The sequence below is a fragment of the Buceros rhinoceros genome, unplaced genomic scaffold (assembly GCF_000710305.1).
Source record: "Buceros rhinoceros silvestris isolate BGI_N320 unplaced genomic scaffold, ASM71030v1 scaffold13689, whole genome shotgun sequence".
In the NCBI taxonomy this organism is placed as follows: Eukaryota; Metazoa; Chordata; class Aves; order Bucerotiformes; family Bucerotidae; genus Buceros; species Buceros rhinoceros.
Genome location: NW_010432198.1, coordinates 13,278 through 33,516, shown reverse-complemented (window position 1 = coordinate 33,516; position 20,239 = coordinate 13,278). Strand labels below are relative to the sequence as shown.

The 20,239-nt window shown below is 37.4% G+C and overlaps 1 protein-coding gene across 1 annotated transcript in view; it reads right to left on the bottom strand.

The window, feature by feature from the left end:
• LOC104500092 (uncharacterized oxidoreductase ZK1290.5-like) overlaps positions 1 to 17,911 on the bottom strand; it is a gene marked incomplete at its 5' end in the record, with an annotated part of 28,958 nt that extends 11,047 nt beyond the window's left edge. The window contains 2 exons of the mRNA XM_010143688.1: positions 9,660 to 9,761; positions 17,663 to 17,911. Of these exons, the coding sequence (XP_010141990.1) occupies positions 9,660 to 9,761; positions 17,663 to 17,911 (351 nt within the window). The remainder of the gene's footprint in view (positions 1 to 9,659; positions 9,762 to 17,662) is intronic.
• Positions 17,912 to 20,239: the final 2,328 nt, after the last annotated feature.

Below are 20,239 nucleotides of genomic sequence, written 5' to 3'. Positions count from 1 at the left end.
CCTCCCCCCCCCCCCCCCCCCCCAGTTTACTTAAGAAGTTTGGCCTCTAGCATAATTCTCATAAGAGACTTTGAATTCTGATCCGTAAGTCCCACTGGATTCACGGATAAGTTTTTGTTAGATTTCCCATCAAGAAATTTCAGGTCAGTTATGTTTTGTCTTGAAAGTCATTTGAGTCACTCCTAGTAAAATCAGTATTATGGCATTCCTATGTTTAGACCAACGTCGCACAGAGAAAGCTAAATTCAAAATGGTTGGTTCGTGGAACCAACATTTTAACTTTTTTTTTTTTTTGAAGGGAATACAATTAAAACTTTAAATTTTCATTAGTCCAAATACTTAGTTTTGGTAAAGTTAGAACCCTTTACTTCAACTTCATTCCTTTGTTTTTAGTTACAGTCTAATACATGAAAGTGTTTTGACTTTTGTATCACATTACAATATAAAATACAATAAATGTGAAAACAATTGCACAGCCTGTCTGTATTAAATAATTTGATTTCAATGCATAGTCAATGCATGGAGGTGGGGGGGGGTGTCACATCTCCTCATATTTCCCTTCTCACAGAGCTCTGACAGAGGTAGGTTCCCAGAGTTTGTGCCATGGGGCCTCAAAACCACCAAAATGCTCTTGGAAAGGGGCAGGGGAAACATTTATTTTAAATTGAATACCTGTTTAGTGTTCTTAAAAATCTCATTTTAGATAATTTGGGCACAACTCATGTCTTACATGTTGTGACAGCAGGCGGTTTTAAAGTCGTTACTACTTTTTAACAGTTTAATCCTGAAGTTCAAGTATTCTGAAATAGAAGTTTGCAATGTGCTAGCTGCAACCCCTCTAGAAAGTATGCTTTAAAAATACACATTTATACTGCTTTAGTTACAAAGTCACAGAGTTTTGACTTAGGGAGAGAAAGCACCCTCCTCCTTATCTGCTTGAGGAAATGAGTGGTTTGGTCCCTGTGAAGCAGATCTTGAGAAAGTGCCAGGTGCAATAAACAAAGGGTTTCCAATTCCCCGTTAGCTCCAAAGCTTACTGAGGCTTTGTCCTGCTCCTTGCTACTGTGACTTCACTGGCTGGAAGGAAAACTTGGCAGTGATGCTTCTTTTATGCATGCTAAAAATTGACTGACCACAGTGGTGGAACAGACATTTTCATCCAGCTTTGAAAAACCATCATGAAACTCTGCAAGACACTTTAGAAAACATACTGGCAAAATAATGGTTGATTATAACGGGGAAAAAACCCAGTATAATTTCTATTCTACACAAAAAAATCCTGGCCTTCACCACGTTGGTAATTTCACCTCACTGTATTACTCCCAGCTGCCGTGAAGCAATACATCATGCTAACGGACTGGTTTGCAATGCGGTTGCGTATTAAGCTTAAAGCATTTTTTATGTCAACCTAGAGAATGATTTGGTATTTTTTCCATTACTTAGTGTAATACCAAATTATACAAAAGTTTGATGGGCACTGTTAATCCTTGCAACAAAAAAGCATAAATATACTGTCTTGGCACCACACATTGTTTTGGTACAATAGTGAGTCTTATCTTTCTCTAGCACTACTATGAACTTTTATCAAACTTCTTAATACCTCCTGGAATATTAAACGTACAAAGTTCAGATCAAAAAGGTTTTTAAATGACAACACTGGATATTGAGTTTGTGGCGCCCATTTTCCTCCCCCTCCCTGCTGCTCTACATGAGTCAGAGCAAGGGAGAATTCCCACGTCCAGCGAACAGTGCCCATTCTGTTATATCTTCTATTCAGGCCCCAGAATAAAAATACAAATGGATCCACTTCTCACAAGGGGTCAACTGCAGTAACTGTATCTTTATTAAAGGAGGTTACACAGGTTGGAAGGTCCACATTCTGTCTGATACGCACACTAAGAACTTCTCTGTGGGTAAATGGTATTACTCACAGAAACTATACAAGATTTATTTCAGCACAGCTTGCTCAATCAAAGCTGTAGGCTGAGTGTGTCCCACGTGCTGATTGCAAGCCAAAGCCCTGATATATGAAGCAGGTGACTTTCAGAACCAATAAAGTTCTAAACCTGTGAAATAATACTTGTTCCCCATTTCAGAGAAAAAGACATAGATACCAAATGGCTAAGTGTTGTGTCTAAGACACACAGGAAGACTGTGGCAAAACTGAAAACACAAAAATTATGCTTCCTCCCCCAAAGGATTTTTTTATCCTATTCATTACCACAATAGAGGTGCTTATCTGCCTTAAAATTACTTTCCTGCTACTATAATTCCACGATCACTACTCCTGCTACAGTTCACCTGTGAACCATGACAAACTGTGAGGACACCAGGAGAGAAGGCATGAGTAGAAGTCAAATTGTCAGCCTCTGTGACTGAAAACTCATTATAAACGTGCAGTTTACACAGCTGTTAAATGGCCAACTAAATAGCAAAATGTAGCAACACCAGCTGAAAGTGTCCTGCCTCTTTGACCCCTGAGTGGCTGCTCATTTTCACTACTTCAATACTATCTTAGTTATGTTGACATATTTAACTCAAGTTGACATTACGAAACAGGTCAGATTAAAAAAAACCAAACAAACACCAAAAAGGCTGTTTGTCTGATTGCTTTCAAAACTGAATCAATTCCCTTGTATTCTTACAGATTTTCCCATCTCTTATGCCAGTTCTAAGCATTTAGAATCATGCTGAGAACAGAACACAGGTTTTAAAAAAAAGGCTGAAAATACATTTTTATATCTAGAGCATTCTGTAGCTCCTCATAAACAGCTGGGAAATCAAAACTGCAAAAGCAACGTGGTACAGAATCAATCCCACTACAACTTGAGTCAATATTGCCACCCCACACTATGTTGTGAAAATGTGATCAAAATTATCAGCAACTCAGCTAAGTGCTTAAAGGCTCTTAGAATATATACCCTTAAAATTAGCACTTTGAAAGAATTATGGAGAGCACATGGATTCTAAAGTTTGTCCCCACTGTAACTATGATGGCACAGTTTCCTGAAATGGGATATTTTTTGGACTCCCCCTGTCAGAGCATATAATGATTTCCAACTGACTACAGTCAATAAAACAATACTGATTTACAACAGTTAAGAATCTAGGGCTTAAATATATTCAAAATAGATAAATGGTATCTTTTCCCCAAATCATGTACATTATTTGAGGCAAAACGTTATTTTTGAACAAGGACTTTAAAATGTATTTCAGCATTATGTTCTTCCCCAAAGTTCTTGTGATCACATTGGTACCTCTAGGCACTTCTGTGTGAGTATGCAAATGTGTACATTTGTTTAATAAGCCAAGCAAAAAGATTTATCTGTATTTGTGGCAAGAAGGATTCACTTGCAGAAAAAGCACAAACTCTACACTGCAATAAATCATGAAACAAAGAAGTCTAAGGGCTTATTTTTACCTATGAAGAACTTAAAAAAAGAGAAAGAGCAAAATATAACCAGTGAGGATAGATACTTATGCAAGTTTAGATTTGTTCCCACTTTTACATCTGCAGCAAAATGACTTATTCTGTGGCAATTTCTTATTCTTAAATAAGATTCTGCATATTATGAAGACTTTTTTATGATCTTCAACATAAATATGTGTGGTAATTGCTGTCTTATCTGATCAACAGGGTGTGGTGCAACCAACATCCTCATCAACTGCAACCGCCTTCCACCCATGAAAACACATCTCTGAGCTCTGTCTTATAATAACAAGCCCATGAGACATCTTCATCTGTACAGAGAGAATAATAGAGCGTGAAAAAGATGTGTTGCTAGGAAAACTAGTTACTTGCTTTTACTCATTAAAAGTTTAGTGCAACTTAAGTACGCAAATTCACACATGACTTCTACCAACATAAATGCTCAAGACAAACATTTTGTGGAGCTGTTACACAAGTGTTTATGAATTGTCAGCTGTTCATCATTTGACAGAATAAGCATAAAGTAATTTTCTCAGTAGAATGAAAGTAGAATATGTCATCTAGGAAAGGATGGACTATAAATTTGTGTCGCCTACACAAGAAACTGTATTTTGTACTTTTAAGGGCTAACAGAAAATGGAGGAAGAAGAGATGATGATTGAACTGATCTATGCCCAAAGGTGAAAAGGACAGTAATATTGTTATGGCTGATTAGATTTCTTTTCTCAGTTGGACTTACACAAAACATAACTTTTTTCCAAGAACACAGTGACATGGCTTCAATCACTGTGCTAAACAATTTCTGTTACTTCTACTATTCTCTTCAAATAAATCATTCATGAAGACAATCAAACTAACATATTAATGGAATAATTGTATTTATTTTGAAGAGCATTTCTCTATGTTTACCAAAATCCTAAGGAATTTCTGATGCAAATATGAGTAGTTTATACAAGCATAAGCTGCACTGCTTACCCCAAAAAGATAACACAACTTTTTACTCTTAGTAAAACGGCCCTGAGTGCCAGTGGGATCTGAACCCGGAACAATCACCACATTGCTACTCTTGCCAGCCTCAGGCAAAAGCTGGCTGGAGGCCCTCTTTCTTCCCAGCGCTTTTAGATGGAGGGACAAGTAATCATGTGCATGTGTGTATGAAAAGCTTGCCAAGACGGTGGGCTAGCCACAAGGCCAAAATCAAGGTCATTAAAGACACTGCATATGGAAAGGGTCATTTTGCTAGGAACAGACCAACTACCAGTGAGCATATATAATGACTATTCATGATGTCAAAGCAGCTTGCCACACTGCTTTCATCTGCCAGCAGACAAATGCCTATATAAGAACGCTGCAGCTGTCAAGGGAATATTTGACTCAATGTATGTATCTTGGAATGAGTTCTGTAGGCAGTCTGGCCTCTGTCCTGAGGTATTGGAGAGGATAATTCTACAAAATGACATGGTACGAGACCACAAAAATTCAAACCATAGCCTTGATATTACAAGAATCCTAGTTGATTTCAGCTGTTACAACAGAAAGAACCAGTTGTTATACACAAATGCTTCACTGACCAAAATTAAGAATTGTTTTTCTCCATCAGATCTGTTTATCCCATTACTCTTTAAAGGAAAACACGTATACAGGCTGTTGAAGAAAACACACAGGTCTAGAATTCTCTGCTTCTCAAGCACTGCAGTACAAATAGAGGACTTCACTTGCACTGCCACCTTTAGACAGATGCACAGCAACGGAGTCACGAGCTCCTGTGAAATAGCTCCAGTCAAACTGGCACAGATTACCAAGGCACAGATGATAACAAACAAACAAAAAGAAATGCTAAATTCTCAGACATAATAGCACTTAAAGAAACTAATCCTGAAACTGTAAGGTTTTCTTTAGCTAGCAGAAATCAGTTTAACAGTAAGATATTTATGAATAAGGAAGAGCTATCAGCTTGGTCTGTCAGAAGTCACACAGCATTTTTAAATGTGAGATTTTAGTGCAGGTAGTGCCTTCATCCTATACTGTCAGGTCCTCCAGATCTAAAAGCAGTAAAGAAAAAAGTAATTACCCTTCCCCATTCATTTGTTCTTAATTCTCAACATAAACAAGCTGCAATGTCTGTTCAGTGGAAATTGCTGCAGTTCCTCAGGAGCTTTTCCATCAGAAAAATATAATCACTTGGGCTGACTACCAAGGCCAGGTGCAGAATTCTGATGCCCAATCTACCATAACAGATGGCACAATTTCTTCTGGAAGCAAGGCTGGGCCTAAACACACACAAGTCCCAGGGTCTGAAGACTCATGGAATATGACAACAGACTGTAAGACAAAATAGAAATCTTAGCACCCAATCCTTTCTTAATCAGCATGTGAATATCTCATGAACCAAGCAGTGATATAATTTATTAATACGATGAGTGAGCAATGCAATACACTTTCTGCATGGTTGGGAAAACGTACACACAATTTATAAGCTTGGATTCATGTTACGGAACAACAGAATTGCTATAGGTAAGTACACCACCGTAAATACGTATCTACCTTTGTTGTCCAGAACTGTATGACATTTTTCCCTCAGAAGACATTAAGGGAAACCAGCAAATGTAATGACTGGGCTCTGGCTATACAATAGGAATATGGAAAAAGCAAATTCAAAATAAAACCTTATCTTGTTTGTAGGGAATTGAGGGTAAAAAAAATTGCAGGTTAAAGAGGGAAAGATGCTGGCATGACTTTTAAGAGACTCTAAGAAACATACGGAAGAACTTAGCAGGGAGAAAATAAAAGATGAACATGTTAAGGCAAAGACTCTGTAGCTCAGGGGCAAAACAGAGAGACACAGGACCACGTTCAATGACACAACCCAGAGGGGTTAAGTCACCTGAAGTGGGTAAAACTTTCAGGGTGTGTGATTTTAACAGACAATAATGTGTTACGTGCTACTGTTAAAATGAAGGACAACAGTGGCTTCAGAATCCCAAGTGGATACGCTCTCAGATCAGTCCTGGTGTCCCTTACAAAAAATCTCAAGAAAAAATGCAGAGGACTTTTTCCAGTTCAAATCATATCAGGGCAAGATATTCTTCTGAAAAATGTTAATCTGAAATTCCTTTTGATGAAATGTGAAAACAGAATAGTGGTAAACCACAGTGGAGATATTTCAGTGATAGCAAAAGATCTCTCTCATCACCTGAATCTGTTATTTCTGAGAATATTCTGATGTTACAGCTCAACTTCAAACCTTCTTTGAGAGTATATAGAAAGTACTATACAGTCAACGAGTAAGAAACACTAAATTTATAAATTAGTGCACGCTGTCCTGGACAGGGGCACAGATCCCCCATCTCCGGTCTCTCCTCAGTTAACTGACTGAGAAGTTACTTTAAGCCAGAAGCCCCAAATTGTGCTAATGCAGCCCTGTGTCTCAGCTGCTACATGCTGGTTCTCAGACAAATCTGTTCAATTCTATCTTTGTAGACATGATCTAAAAAAAATTCTCTGAAAGCCGGGAATGTAGATGCAGTTCAGATTTTTCTTGTGTCGACCTGTGACCAATCAAACTTAATACAATCTTAACAAAAAATCTGCATTAAAGACTTTAACAGTCTTGGTACAAACTTTATTTTCCTCCCCGGGGAATCAATAATAACAATAAAAAAGACTATTAATAATTCACATTATTTTAATAGGTTGCTTGCCCCAGGTAAGTGGATTTTTTCAGAACAAATATTAACCTGGATTTAAATTGAAATTGAAGCAATGAGATTTTCAAATATCTGCACTCAAATAACTCATGAATACAGAGAAGTGATTAATGAAAACCTTATTAACTTCAGCCAGACCAAAGACTTTGGTCAATACTGAGATCTTTCAACCATCTCATAAATCTCTTGCAGATAGATATGCATTATCAGTCCCAAAGCAGAAACCAATTTTCCCCCCCCACGGGGAACAGTGTTTATTGTCACTTTCAGAAACCCTTCAGTGTGGACACAGCTAGCTTCTAAAGCCCCTAGCAAGCTGAACAATTTCAATTATTTCCTTTGTGAATTGACTTCAAAAATATATTATTAATTCAAATGGTCAACCCTTAAAATGTAAAGCTTTTAGTTTCTATTTTTTTTTTCCCCAGAACAATAATTTCCTAAAAAGTAACAAGATTGCAAACAGGAACCAATTACTACCTGAACCAACGTCAAGTTCAGAGAAGACAAGGAATGCACCTGTTCAGTTTAGAACTTAAGATTTTTCCCCCAATAAATGAAGATTCTTTTTTCCTAACGTAAGGATTTCAACCAAAGTCTATATTAAATTCATACCAATGTTAACATGTCACTCACACAACATATAGCAAGTCACATAAAGATAAGCAGCAAGTATTTAACGGGGAAAGTCTAGTGGTTAAACATATAAACAAATTATTTAACATTTTCCTGAGGAATCATTGCATTTCCATCTGCAGCGTGGTTAACATTTGCGTATCATCTCAGTAACAGAGGACAGCCAGAGTTTGTATCCCTTAACGCAAAAATGTGGAGATTTATGTTCTAAGGCACTTGGTTCAACCAGATTAATAAATTTTCCTTCTCCTGTAGATGATCTAACTGAGGTAATTTAGACAACCAGAGCTGGAAAACTTATGCTCAACTAAATGAATCATGAGTCTACAGAATGCTTAAATTCAGAAAAAGACTGAGGGTAGCAACATGCAAATTGACAAAACTGTTGAAGAAATGCAATTCCAAGAAAAATAAATATAACATGAGATGTCTGTAAAGACACAATGAAAGTAATTTTTTCTCTGCCTCTGAGACCAGGGATATTATTTCCAGTGCCTCACTGGAAAACCACTGAATAGCGCACCGTCTTTTCCTTTAGGAAGATATAAAGAAAGAAGTAAGACAGGAAAGATCACAAACACACATGCAAAAGCAGAATAAAGCTAATAGGATAGGAATAATAATAGAAGGAGAAAATACAACCTGTTTGCAGCAAATCAGGGTGGCATATCTAGGCACAAATGACGTGCACTACCTTAAATACTCATCAGAAAAAAAACTTCTCAACGGAGAGACAAAGTACCCTGACAAATAATCCATCTTTGTACACAAGTCACTGATGCTTTGAAATATTAGGTCTGTGTAGTGTTTCTGGAAAAACAGAATATTGTAATAACTTACACGGCAGAAAACACTTTTTGCAACTTGCCTTATGCTTAACATAAAAAAGCAACAATAAAGCTGTATCGAAGATAACCGAGTCCTGTGTTTCCAGAGGCAGACCAAAAGTAATTCAAGGGTTGAAGTGTAAGAAAATAGGTTTGTCTAATAAAACATGTTTTTCTGATAAAACTGGCAGTGGCACACAGCCTGGAGTTCCCTTTATGCAACCCTCCTGCTATGAGCGCTATTTTCCTGACTCTGGGTTAGCAGCTAGACTACTTAATCCAAGAAGTCTTCTCCCTGTCCATGGATCTTCTCTGAAGTTGTAAACATTATGGTCCACACTGCCCAAGAACTGCATGAGAGGATCTTCTCTTATGACGCTATTTCTAACAATACTGCATACTTCCGGAGCAAAACCCTCCTCTTAAATCTATACGATAAATTTTGATTGGGGCAGCCTACTCTTCCTATTGCTATGAAATAAACTAAAAGTCTGCAGTGTACCAAAAATTAAAATGACAGTTACCAGAACTTGAGAGAATAGCTCCCTTTGATTTTTTTTTTTTCCCCAAAGGTTAGTACCAAAGAATCTGCAGTTGAGTATTTGCTCCTCGTCTAGCCAGTTTGTTTTGTTGACCTTTTCTTAAACACAAATGGATCTACAAAACACCACAATATATGATAAATTGGAAAATGGCATCATATAATTAAAAAATCTAAAGGAAGTAAAACTTAGCATGACTTATACTTAAAACAGGAGGCAACTACTCAGATTTCTACAATGGCGTATACATTAAACGTAATCTGTTGATTTCCTCAAGAAAGTATGCACCCCATCACTCATCTGTCAATGCTTTATTTACAAGCAACACAAATCTCCCCTCTCTAACTTACCAAAATGCTAATGCTGCGATTTCCAAAGAGATTCTCATAACTCACGCATCCAAATCTCACTGAAATATGAGCATCCAGTTCGATTTAAGTTTTTCAACCTCTCTCACTATGAATTCCCAAAATGCACTAAAATTCCTTCTGCAAGATAGGTTTTCATTATATATCACCTTTCTCATAGAGCTCCTCCATCGCTCTCCAGGTTTCAGCTCGGACCTCTCGATTGCTTTTACCTGGAACACATGCATCAGGCCAGTGTATTAAATAAAGATCTAAAAAAGAAACAGGACCAGACTACTCAGTGAAGTGTCCAAAAATTATAAATATCAAACCATGTGAAACAGCACTTTTTGTCCATAACAGCCCCTAACATATTATCATCAAAACAGTTACAAATGCCACCCCGTTTCATTCCTGCGTACATCCATTTAGTTTTAACAAACAAAACGTACAACATTTCATTAACAACTGAAGACAGCAGAAACTGCACATGTGCTACAGGTTTAGGTCACCGTCATCAGAATTTCATGGTCACATACACACTTAAACTTTCAAGACGTAACAAGCCCCATTTAAATCAATTCCGATTTTGGTCATCGGAATTAAAACTGGACTACTGCCAATGGGCTTCAAGTCTTCAAGTTTATGGAAGATAAATACGTTTGTCAGTTCTAAAGATATTCTATACAACCTCAGTAGTGGGTCTGTTTTTTTGCTTTCTAAAGAACACTTCCATTTCTGAATTCCTCTTGAAATTACAATACATTCTTTCACGCAGGGATTTTTTTTTCCCCCCTGTAATTTTGTGGCAGCATTTGTGAATTTTTTAAAAATATTATTTTAAGGGAATCAAATTATGCTTTGCTACATTTTATGAAATGTCAGCACATTTTCAAACACAATTAAGATTCACTGCTGATGAAATCAACTAAGCAGCTACTGAAACTGGCTGTCTCAGGAAAGGGGGTTTTTTTGCTTTATCTCCATGCAAGAAAAGACGATCCTTCTACTGAAAAAGGAAGCATTTCCAACTTAAATTAAAAATGAGAAATTTACATGTATTGGACTCAGAGTTTCAAATCAATTACCTTAATTTGAAAAAATGATAGTATCTAGACTTCGTAGACACTGCTAGACATTCCGAAGGAGAAGCTTAGAAGACAGTTTGAAAGCAATTACATTTCTATTTAAATTGCAACTGCAGATTAAAAGGGTAACTGCAGGCATCCCAGTTAGAGAGGTGTTGGTCTTTGCCACATACGTTAGCCTGACACAAAACAGGAAAAGGAAATAAATGCATGACTGAGATGTGCATCGTTGCTTTTGTCCTTCATAACATTCCCTTTTGGGCAGTTCAAAGATAGAATTAAGAAATTTTAAAAATAGGCTTGTTTGCAATAAGCGGAGTTTTTCGTTCTTTAAATGCATCACAGCATTCATTTGCAGCATCTCTTTCTGAAAACACAGATCCTCTGTCATGGTTCTTTTAAACTCACATTTAAGGATTGCGCCAATGATTACTATCCCACTGGGCTGGTATGTTAACTCTCCATCTCTATAAACACAATTTCAACCTTGATTCAAGAGGAAAAGGTAACATGAAACTCACTGTAATACACCAGTTTCCCTTTGGGCACATCACTGGAACACTGAAAAGAGAGTATTTTGCTTACACTAAGAATCTAATTAGAACAGTACAGAATTTTGTACAGTAAGATACATTAGAGATTTATCAAGGAAAAACTACTTTGGGTGTTTCATATAAATAATGAGCTAAATTTGCACTTTCTGGTATCAATAACCCATTGGACTTTTAAACACAATTGTTCAGACAAGCAAGTATCACTCCTATATAATGATTTGTGGCATCTGGATCGCATTTAAAGAGAAAGTTGCTTGTTCTTTGCCCTTGAATACAGAAAGTCCATTCCCAGTTTAGAGTAAAAACCCACATGCAGTCTTGCTCATCACTAGCTATGAATAATTACTACTTCTTTAATTGCTGTAAAGAAAGAAGTGGTATCTATTAGGAATAAATACTAATATATGGTATTGGAATAAATACCAATTTCTGAGACATTTAAGTGAAAACTAATACTGGGATATTAATTAAAGCATTTGGTAAGGTTATGTTCAAAACTCAGGACTATGCTAATTCTGTTGCCAATAAAGTCTCTTTTAAAATATCAACTGATTTGTATCAGATGCAATCCAGAGGATTAGCATTATATATGCCATTGGCAGTATTTAATGCATAGAGACTGCTGTGTTGTAATTTAAACTTTTTTGCTTGAATAAAGCAAATGTCATATATAAAGTAGGTGTACATTTACCTCATGTAAAAATGGAAGGATTACATATATTAATTGCTGTTTGCTATGTCTCTTCAAATCAGACTAATAAGAACTGCTTAAGTATGCAGAAACATATATAGCACCAATTAAAAAAAAAAATCATTAACTTCAGCAGAACTTCACCAAAAGCTACTTCTCCAAAAGTCTGATTATTCAGTTAGACACCACAGTTTGCCAATGTTCACACAAGTAGCTAAGCCTTGGATTTCCACACACAAAGATGCTTTGTACTGAGCCCAAGAAACTGAAGTACTCTCAGAAGAATCACTTTTACCAGACTTGATAGCTGAAAGACCTCTGGCGCTGGATATTTTAAAAACGTAGTACATTACCCTTCCCTGTGTAAAGTGTCTGCGACCTCTTCAGTGCAAACATCATTAACTGTTGGTCCTTTATGTTAGAACAATGGTATCAGGTATGTGATGTCCATATCATCCTGTTATGTTTATTTTAATTTAGGGGGTTTTGTTGAAATAAAAATTATTTCAGTTAGAAGCATACATAAGCAGGGCTAGAAAGCACGTATTGTCTCATGAAATGCAGTTCTCCTGACAGCAAGAAGAGTTCCGAAAGATGTGGGGAAAAGGTATCTTGTCTCAGAGATAAAGAGCAGAATGATCTTTCTGCCAGTCATGCACAAACCACCTCGGCACAGCTAAAAGTAGGAGGAATACAATATACCTTACAATGAGTAATGGAGCTGCCACTCTATTTAGAGAAACTAAGCACAGTTCATTTTAAATTGGATCTGCTAACTTCTACTGCATGTCAGAAAACTTCCCATAATGCCTGCAGGCCAATAAAAACAGTAAGTACCTCACAAACCAAAGCCTACGATTTCATCTTCATTGTGCGCATATTCATATGTGCACACGTTCTTTTGCTTAAACTATTTCCCCTCCTGGGGGATTACAAGAACACTGGAGGCAAGAAATTAGTTTTTAAGTTATTTATCATAATAGCTTAAGGTTCTAGTAATCAAGAAATATGTAACTTTATCACTGCATTTTAAGAACAGACTATATTTTTATCTGTTGAGAACAATGGAGTTGTGCCCTGTAGCTGAGATACATTGATCAATACTTTGACATATCTTCCAACCATTTCTTTTTAAAATAATCTTAACTCAAAACAAACTAATAAAAAAACAACCCAATGATTCACAGTATCAGGATTGAGAAATAAGAAAAAGAACTCTGAACATTCAAAATCAAATTTTGTATTTACCACCTTTTTAAAGCATCCTTTCCAGACAACCAAGCTGCAGTGGTGCAGTGGTAAGTTAGGGCTTGAAGTTCAAATGTCAAAACACAGTGCTGCAGGAAAAGTGAAATTAAGGTGTGAACTGCTTTCATATAGACATTTAAAATAGAGTGGCTTATTACTTCTTAGTGGTTGCAGCACCTACACTCAACAAAGCTCCTCTTAACTCCAAAGTACAGCAACAGTTTACACATTTAAAGGGCAACAGCATGTTGTCGTGAAAAGAGAAGTATGCAATTCTATTCAAATACCTACTACAACACTACAAAAAAAAGGCCAAATTTCACTAAAAGCAACCTAGTTTTGAAGAACAAGCCTGTCTCCTGTCAAACCTAAAAGCAAAAGCGTATTTTCCAATGTTTGGCACAGTTATCTTAATGCAGCAATTGTATCTCCCCTGCTTTTCTGTCATCACTACACTTGGTATGTATATGATGAGTTTCTCTCACCCACCCAGTTTTTTTATTGTTGTTATTCTATAGGAACAAGGATCAATGAGAAGCAACCTCCAAAGTGTTCTGAGCTAACAGACAATCTGAACTGGGTGTATTATCATAATTCATGTGATACATCTATTACACTGAATATGCTGTTATGATTTGGCCAACTCCAGCTGGGGATTTGTCATAGGTTAGATTTGCCTGATTGTTACAGACTCAGAACAGTCAAAAGGAAAATAAACTTGTTTGTGAATTCAGTAACCCACAAATCACATTCAAGAAGTTACTTTGCAGGCTTGATCCAAATCCCAAGGAATGTATTCTGCTATTGCCAAACCTGTAAGATTTGCTGCCATTTCATATTGGTTTACTGTGACTGCTAGTTGAGGACCACATCTAGAAAATGCAAGGACCAAAGTATCTGTTACAACCGCTGCCCACAAATAATACAAATTTCCAGCTTCTCATGGATATATAATCATCAGATTCAAATAAAAATCCTGGAACACAGCTCTCCTAATACCACGTGTCCAAAAGTGTTTATCGAAAAGGTTTCGTAACAGTATTTTACAGGGAACACTTTTTCTCTTAAAAGGCTGTGACTGCTTTCAACAGATCCTCTGTTTCAACAGCTGGCATTCCACATACTGCTAACGCACAGACTTACCAATTCCTGTCAGATTACTTCCCAAGTCTCTAACTCAGCCTGCATGGATGGACTGTGTAGCCCATAAGGATCGTCCATAAAACTAACAGGCCCTTTTTGGGGACAAAGAGCTTAGCTGCACATTTAGCTGACAGGGCTCCTACAGCTTTTTGTTTTTGCAGCCTTCTGGATAACTAACTCGCCCTCCAACATAAAGGTCTAACAATACCGATATATTATTCATATAGAAAATTGAAAGATTCTAAATGATGTATCTTTACAGAAATGCTGCGAATCCTCATATATTTGGTTAATACCATATAATCAAATCAGGGAATTTGGTTTTAGGCATATTTCACGTACCTTTATGTCACATTCCTATTTCACAGAAGAACTTTCAGCTTTAACACATTTGTAACTCGAGACTTACTTTTTTGAATAAACCTGGACACAATCTGCTCTATTAACAGATCTTTCCTTATCATGGATTTCACGTCCTCTCTATGGTATAGACTGGCCAGCAGAAAAGGGACACAAATGCAGGTATGAATGAAAACAGAGCTAGAATATTTAAGCTGAGTTCTACAAGCTTATAACCATATTTTCAGAACAATCTTCTGCATTCCAGTTATTTTTGTTAGACTTGTGATAAGCCTCAATTTCCAACAAAAAGCTCTTACTCTAAGCATTCCTGAAATACTTGAATAGTTCATGTTTCGAGACGTTGCCACTTTTGCTTGAAAATCCTTTCAATAGCACCTTTCAGCTGAGTGCTTTCAGACAGAATGTACAGGACTCCCTGAAGCATGATGCCTTCTATGAACCCCATGAAACACACTGTGTATTGTACCTCCTCTAAGGGTCTGTTTCACCAGCATAGGCAGCACTAAACATAGAACTCAGCCTTAAGTCTTTCACACAAGTCCAGATCATACTGTGTTTAACAGAAATGGTCTCTGGAGTTGATCCAGCAGAGATTAAACTCATGCAGCTAAAACCATTTCTCCACTTTCCATCCCATCCTTCTTGCAGAAGTCACCACCCTCACTGACAGATCAAGGAATTGCATGTGAAGTATTTTCCGAAGCCATCACAGTTTACAAATGAAGTTTAAGCAAGCTGAAGCCAGCATTGATTCAGGTCACTATGTCAGACTAAGTGGTGGTTCAGGAAGAGCTTTATAAATTTTTCAGACATCTCTACATCAGTGGAAGAAAGCTGAGGAAGGAGGGAAGATGGGTGAGGATAAAAAAAGAAGGAAAAAAATCTGGCATGGAGGCAAATTGCACAGGCAGTTGCAATACTCCTGATTTTGTCTTAGCATTACGAGCAAAAGAAGTCTGAGCTGAACACATCTGAAGTTCTCTTTATGCCAGTCCAAGAATTCACTCGCACGGTGATAGTATTTGTGTAGTTCTTGCTCTTTGACACTTTTCCCCTTGTTTCACGTATTTCTGCTTAGCAGCAATATGTAAGCAGAGTATTTGTGTGAACACCCACTTCAACCAGTCTGTTACCTGAGAAATTCAAGGCAAATTACAGTACTTAAAAGGAAATCACCAAAAATAATTTTCTGGAAGTATATCAAGATTTTCTTTCATTGACATTCAACGCCAATGCCATAGCAAGCAGAAGAAAATAGAAAGTAAACAAAACATAACAAGCAGAAAGCAGAGAGGAAGAAACATTATTTCTTAATTTGGAGGAGAAAGTCAGGGCTTGAAACATTTTCTGTGGAAGTCTCCTTGCAGTGACCTGTATTTGCACAGGACAGACAAAAGGAGATTTGAATTCATTTTGCATTATTCTGCATCTGTGCAGGAAGTTGATGGATACACTTACAGAAAGAATGGGGTCAAAGATGCGCATACAAATACCTCTGTCTTTGACACAGGGTTCCTCTTTCATGGACACCCCCTTGCTGTGGGGAAGGAGCTTGTGTGCCCTTGTGAGGTTGAGAGCTGTGCTGGTGGTGGCATGTGCTTCCGGTGGGGTCCTCCAAGCCAGACAGGTCTCAACTGCAGGCTCAGACAAAATGTGTCCAGGGGCAGGATGGGCTCACTAGCCTTGGGGCAACCATCCTAGGAGAAGGACAACTCTGACTCCAAACCCGGGCAGATGGAGCTCGTTTAGCCTTGTAAGGCTCATCCATCTAAGAGAGGGACACTCTAACCAAACCTACGGCCTCAGGACTTTGCTGTCACCGTCCAAGCTCGCTGGGCCCTGGCAGATGAACCTCAGGTGTAAAGGGTGGAGCCAGTTCCGCACACGCTGCTCCTCACCTAAAAAATCCACCGTGCAGGCCTGAAGGGTGCACTCATCACTTGCAGCGAGTGTGGGAAAAGCCCTTCCCAGATCTTCATTCGCGAATTTAAGCCATGATACAGGGTTTTTTTTCCTTCATCTTGCAAAGTATCCAAACAAAAGCCAGTATATACTGCACACAGCTGCCATTAATATTATCTACCATTAATATTATATACATTCAGCACAATCTGTACATCACAAAAGCTGTTCTCTTCCTCATTAAAGTCTATTTATTAGTTACACGGGGACAGGGTGAGGAAAGAGAAGGAAAATTAGGGCTTTCAAGATACAGATATGATGTCTGATGATTAGGTCAATTATTCCTTGACTATCAGCATAAACACTATCTCCACTGGTGTCATTATTTTAATTATTACTTTAAATTAATCTTCCTCTACCTCCAGCCTTTTCGCTGCTCCAGCAAAAGCATTTTTTAAAAAAATCATGTTTATTTTTATTAGGTACCTCCTCTCCTATGACCTGCTGCAAAACATGAATTGGCATCATTATTGCAGCTCTTTGCCTCTCTAATAAGGGAGTAACAATATCACATCTTTGACTACAAGAAGTTTATGATCAAGGTAAGTTTAAAAGTACATACATCTAATTCGGTGTTAGTTTTAGTCTTCTGAAGTCTTGTAAATACTACTAACATTTCCCCCAAAGTATATGGCGTCACACAGACCAAACCAAAGGCAGTTAAAAGTTAATAGACCTGCAAACTGGGTTTTAGAAAAGGACTCCCATTACTTGAGATAAAACAGATCACAGAAAGAATTGCTCATTTTTGTCGCCCTGTATCAATAAACTATTGTAAGTTTATGAATCCTTGTTTCAAAGGTTTCGGGTGTTTTTAGCAAAATATATAAATGTCACGTAGTAGTTCTTCAAATCAGTTTAACAATAAAACGTACCTTTACAAAACATACCTTCACATCTGTTTTAAAACATTTGCAAAAAGGAAAAGGTCTGTGCTCTCAACCATATGCGTGTGAACTTCCTTGAGAACAAACAGAACAAGAAATCTGCAAATGTGTAAATAAAAGCAGAATTTGCTTTCTGCAATCCATCTGAAATATTTTTTTTTTTTTTTGCAATCCATTCATCTTTGCAAATACTCACATGGAAGGCACAATAAATGAGCCATATGTAAAGATTCATACCAAGGTATTCCACACCAAGCCTTTCACAGGAGTCCAGGCAGGCTTTTTTTGTGTTTTCATAGCCATAATCACTATGCCACAGTTTGGTAGTTATCCAGAGGTCCTCTCGCTTCACACCACTCTCCTTGATGGCTTTTTGAAGGAGAGATTCGCAGCCGTATCTTTTTGCTGTGTCAATATGACGAATGCCACACTTCTGTAATGCATAAACCACAGCATCATGGGAATAGCCACCTCGATGGGAAGTACCTAAACAAACAAAATCAGAAGTGAATTGTCAGCAGTGGATTACGAGACATACATTTTATCATTCTTTTTAATTTTTGTTTTCTTTTTTTTGTACATTGTCACAGAACATTCTTTTTCAATTTTCATTTCCTAATAGCAAAGAAATGGGAGCTAACAGATCTCTAGGCTGGGAAAATACATACAGTGCTAGAATGTTGATGACGATCAGAAATAACCCCAACAAAATCAAATATCAACAGCATTTAACTGTAGAGAAGCGATTTCGGAAGTCAGGCTGAATACTATCAAAGAGAAAATAGATACTTTATGTAAAATTAGCACATGACTCTTTATTTTCATATAGGAACACAGCATTTACAGATGAAGATATGATAATAAGAAATAAAATATAACTTAAAAGGCAATTTACTTTGCAGAAAGCATATCCTGAAACCTCTACTCTGCAGAACTCCTGGTAACTTCAAGTCATTATTGCATTGTACAACCCCAGACTGCACCATACCGCAGGTACAATTCACCTAATGTCCCGCTCAGCCATAACTAAAACAATGCAATCCTACACAAGCGTTACAGAACGGGCATACAAGGATTTTCAGTAACTAAGTACTGTAACTCTCATTGTGTAGGTATTCACTGGATGTGTGTTTTGCATGTCAAGAGGACGGAAGGAGGAGGAGACTTAGCAGGAAAAGCAAACAGCAGGAGGACTGTCAGATAAAGAACTGGTTGAGAGCAAGGAGGGTGATGTTTCTACTTACATTTTCCTGTTAGTTGTTTTTCCTGCCATGAGCCCCTCATCCATCTACCCTCACTCACACACTTCCCACAAACAGTATTTTCTACAGTTTGTTGGAGGAAATGCTCAGTCAGTTCCAGTCAGCTACCAAAGCCACCTTCGAAGATGATGATCAGTATTTAAAGGCCCTAGCGCTCAGTAAGAGTCAGCACGCAAACGGCTCTGTCACTAACTTCAGAAGGGCCCTGTGCAGTCAGGACAGTCAACAGCAACAGGATCTTCAGCCACTGCTGAACCCAAATACATAAAGGACTCCAAGTCAAAGAAGAATAATATAAAGTGAAATTTGTTTCTGTTACCTTTCTCTTTTCCTCAAAACAGAATATTTATTCCTACATCAAACACTATCTGCATCTTATGAAATGAACAAGTGTATGTGGCCACCCAGACTGTCAGAAAAACGGAACAAAAGAAAACACACATTTACCTTAGACTCATCCTTAGCACCTCCCATATCCGAACTACAGACAGAATGCCCACGGGAGCCTGTGTGACTCTCTCACACATTGTAACAAGGCATGCAAGAACAAGGAGAACTTAAAGTCCTCCTCGCAGGTAAGGCAAGCCAGGTTCTCCTAAAGGCTTATAATTTCTGTTCATCCCTAATCTTAGAAGGAAAGCAAATGATGCCTCTACTCTTGCTCAACACCACAAGTCATTTAAAATAAGATATAATCTGATCTGATATCACATGCATACACCTGAGGACCATGACATTATGCTGATCATAATGGGACAATCCCCACTTTACGACATACAAAATGCAGAGCATTGAATTCTTCATTTACCTTTCATAGATTTGAGAGTGATGAAATTATAATACGATATTTCTAGAGTTTGACATGCATATCAGAAGTATTTTGCCTTCCATATGTAAACAAAGTTTTAATGTTTGAAAAGGCAAAACTTTAAAACTTTTTTCTTCATAGTCACTAATTATGATTAATAACTGGCTTAACTTTCAAGTCATCTAGAAATAGATGTCCCTATAACTTGTCTTATATCAAAAGTAAGCCAAACTAGATCAAAACACTTTTTCAAAACACCTATTTCAAAATCTTCATGAATGTTTAAGAATTTCAGATGAATACAATGCTACTATATGGCAGCTATGGTCAGAGAACACACACGCAATTAATACATTATTGAGATCCTAAAGGAATTTTATTAAACAATTATATAACTAGCACAGAAAAATTACTATATTTCTTCATAACGATCCCTTCACTTTTAATAAGTTGGTATTGGAGCCAAATAAATGAGGTTGTAACTATTGTATGTTTCTGGCTGAATGGACATTTCTAAGCACAGAATGAATGGAGTTCATTTAGAGGTCTTGCAAATGAACTTGGACTCTTTTCATGCATAATGGATTTCAGTAAGAACATTTAGGACAAACAACTTTTTTTTAAGTTAACCCTTTTAAGTTAAGATAATTTATCCCTTTTAAGATGAAAAAATTCTGAATAATTTTGTTGTTATTCCCCATTCAGTGATGGCATGCACACTTGTTTCACTGGAAAGAGAGACCA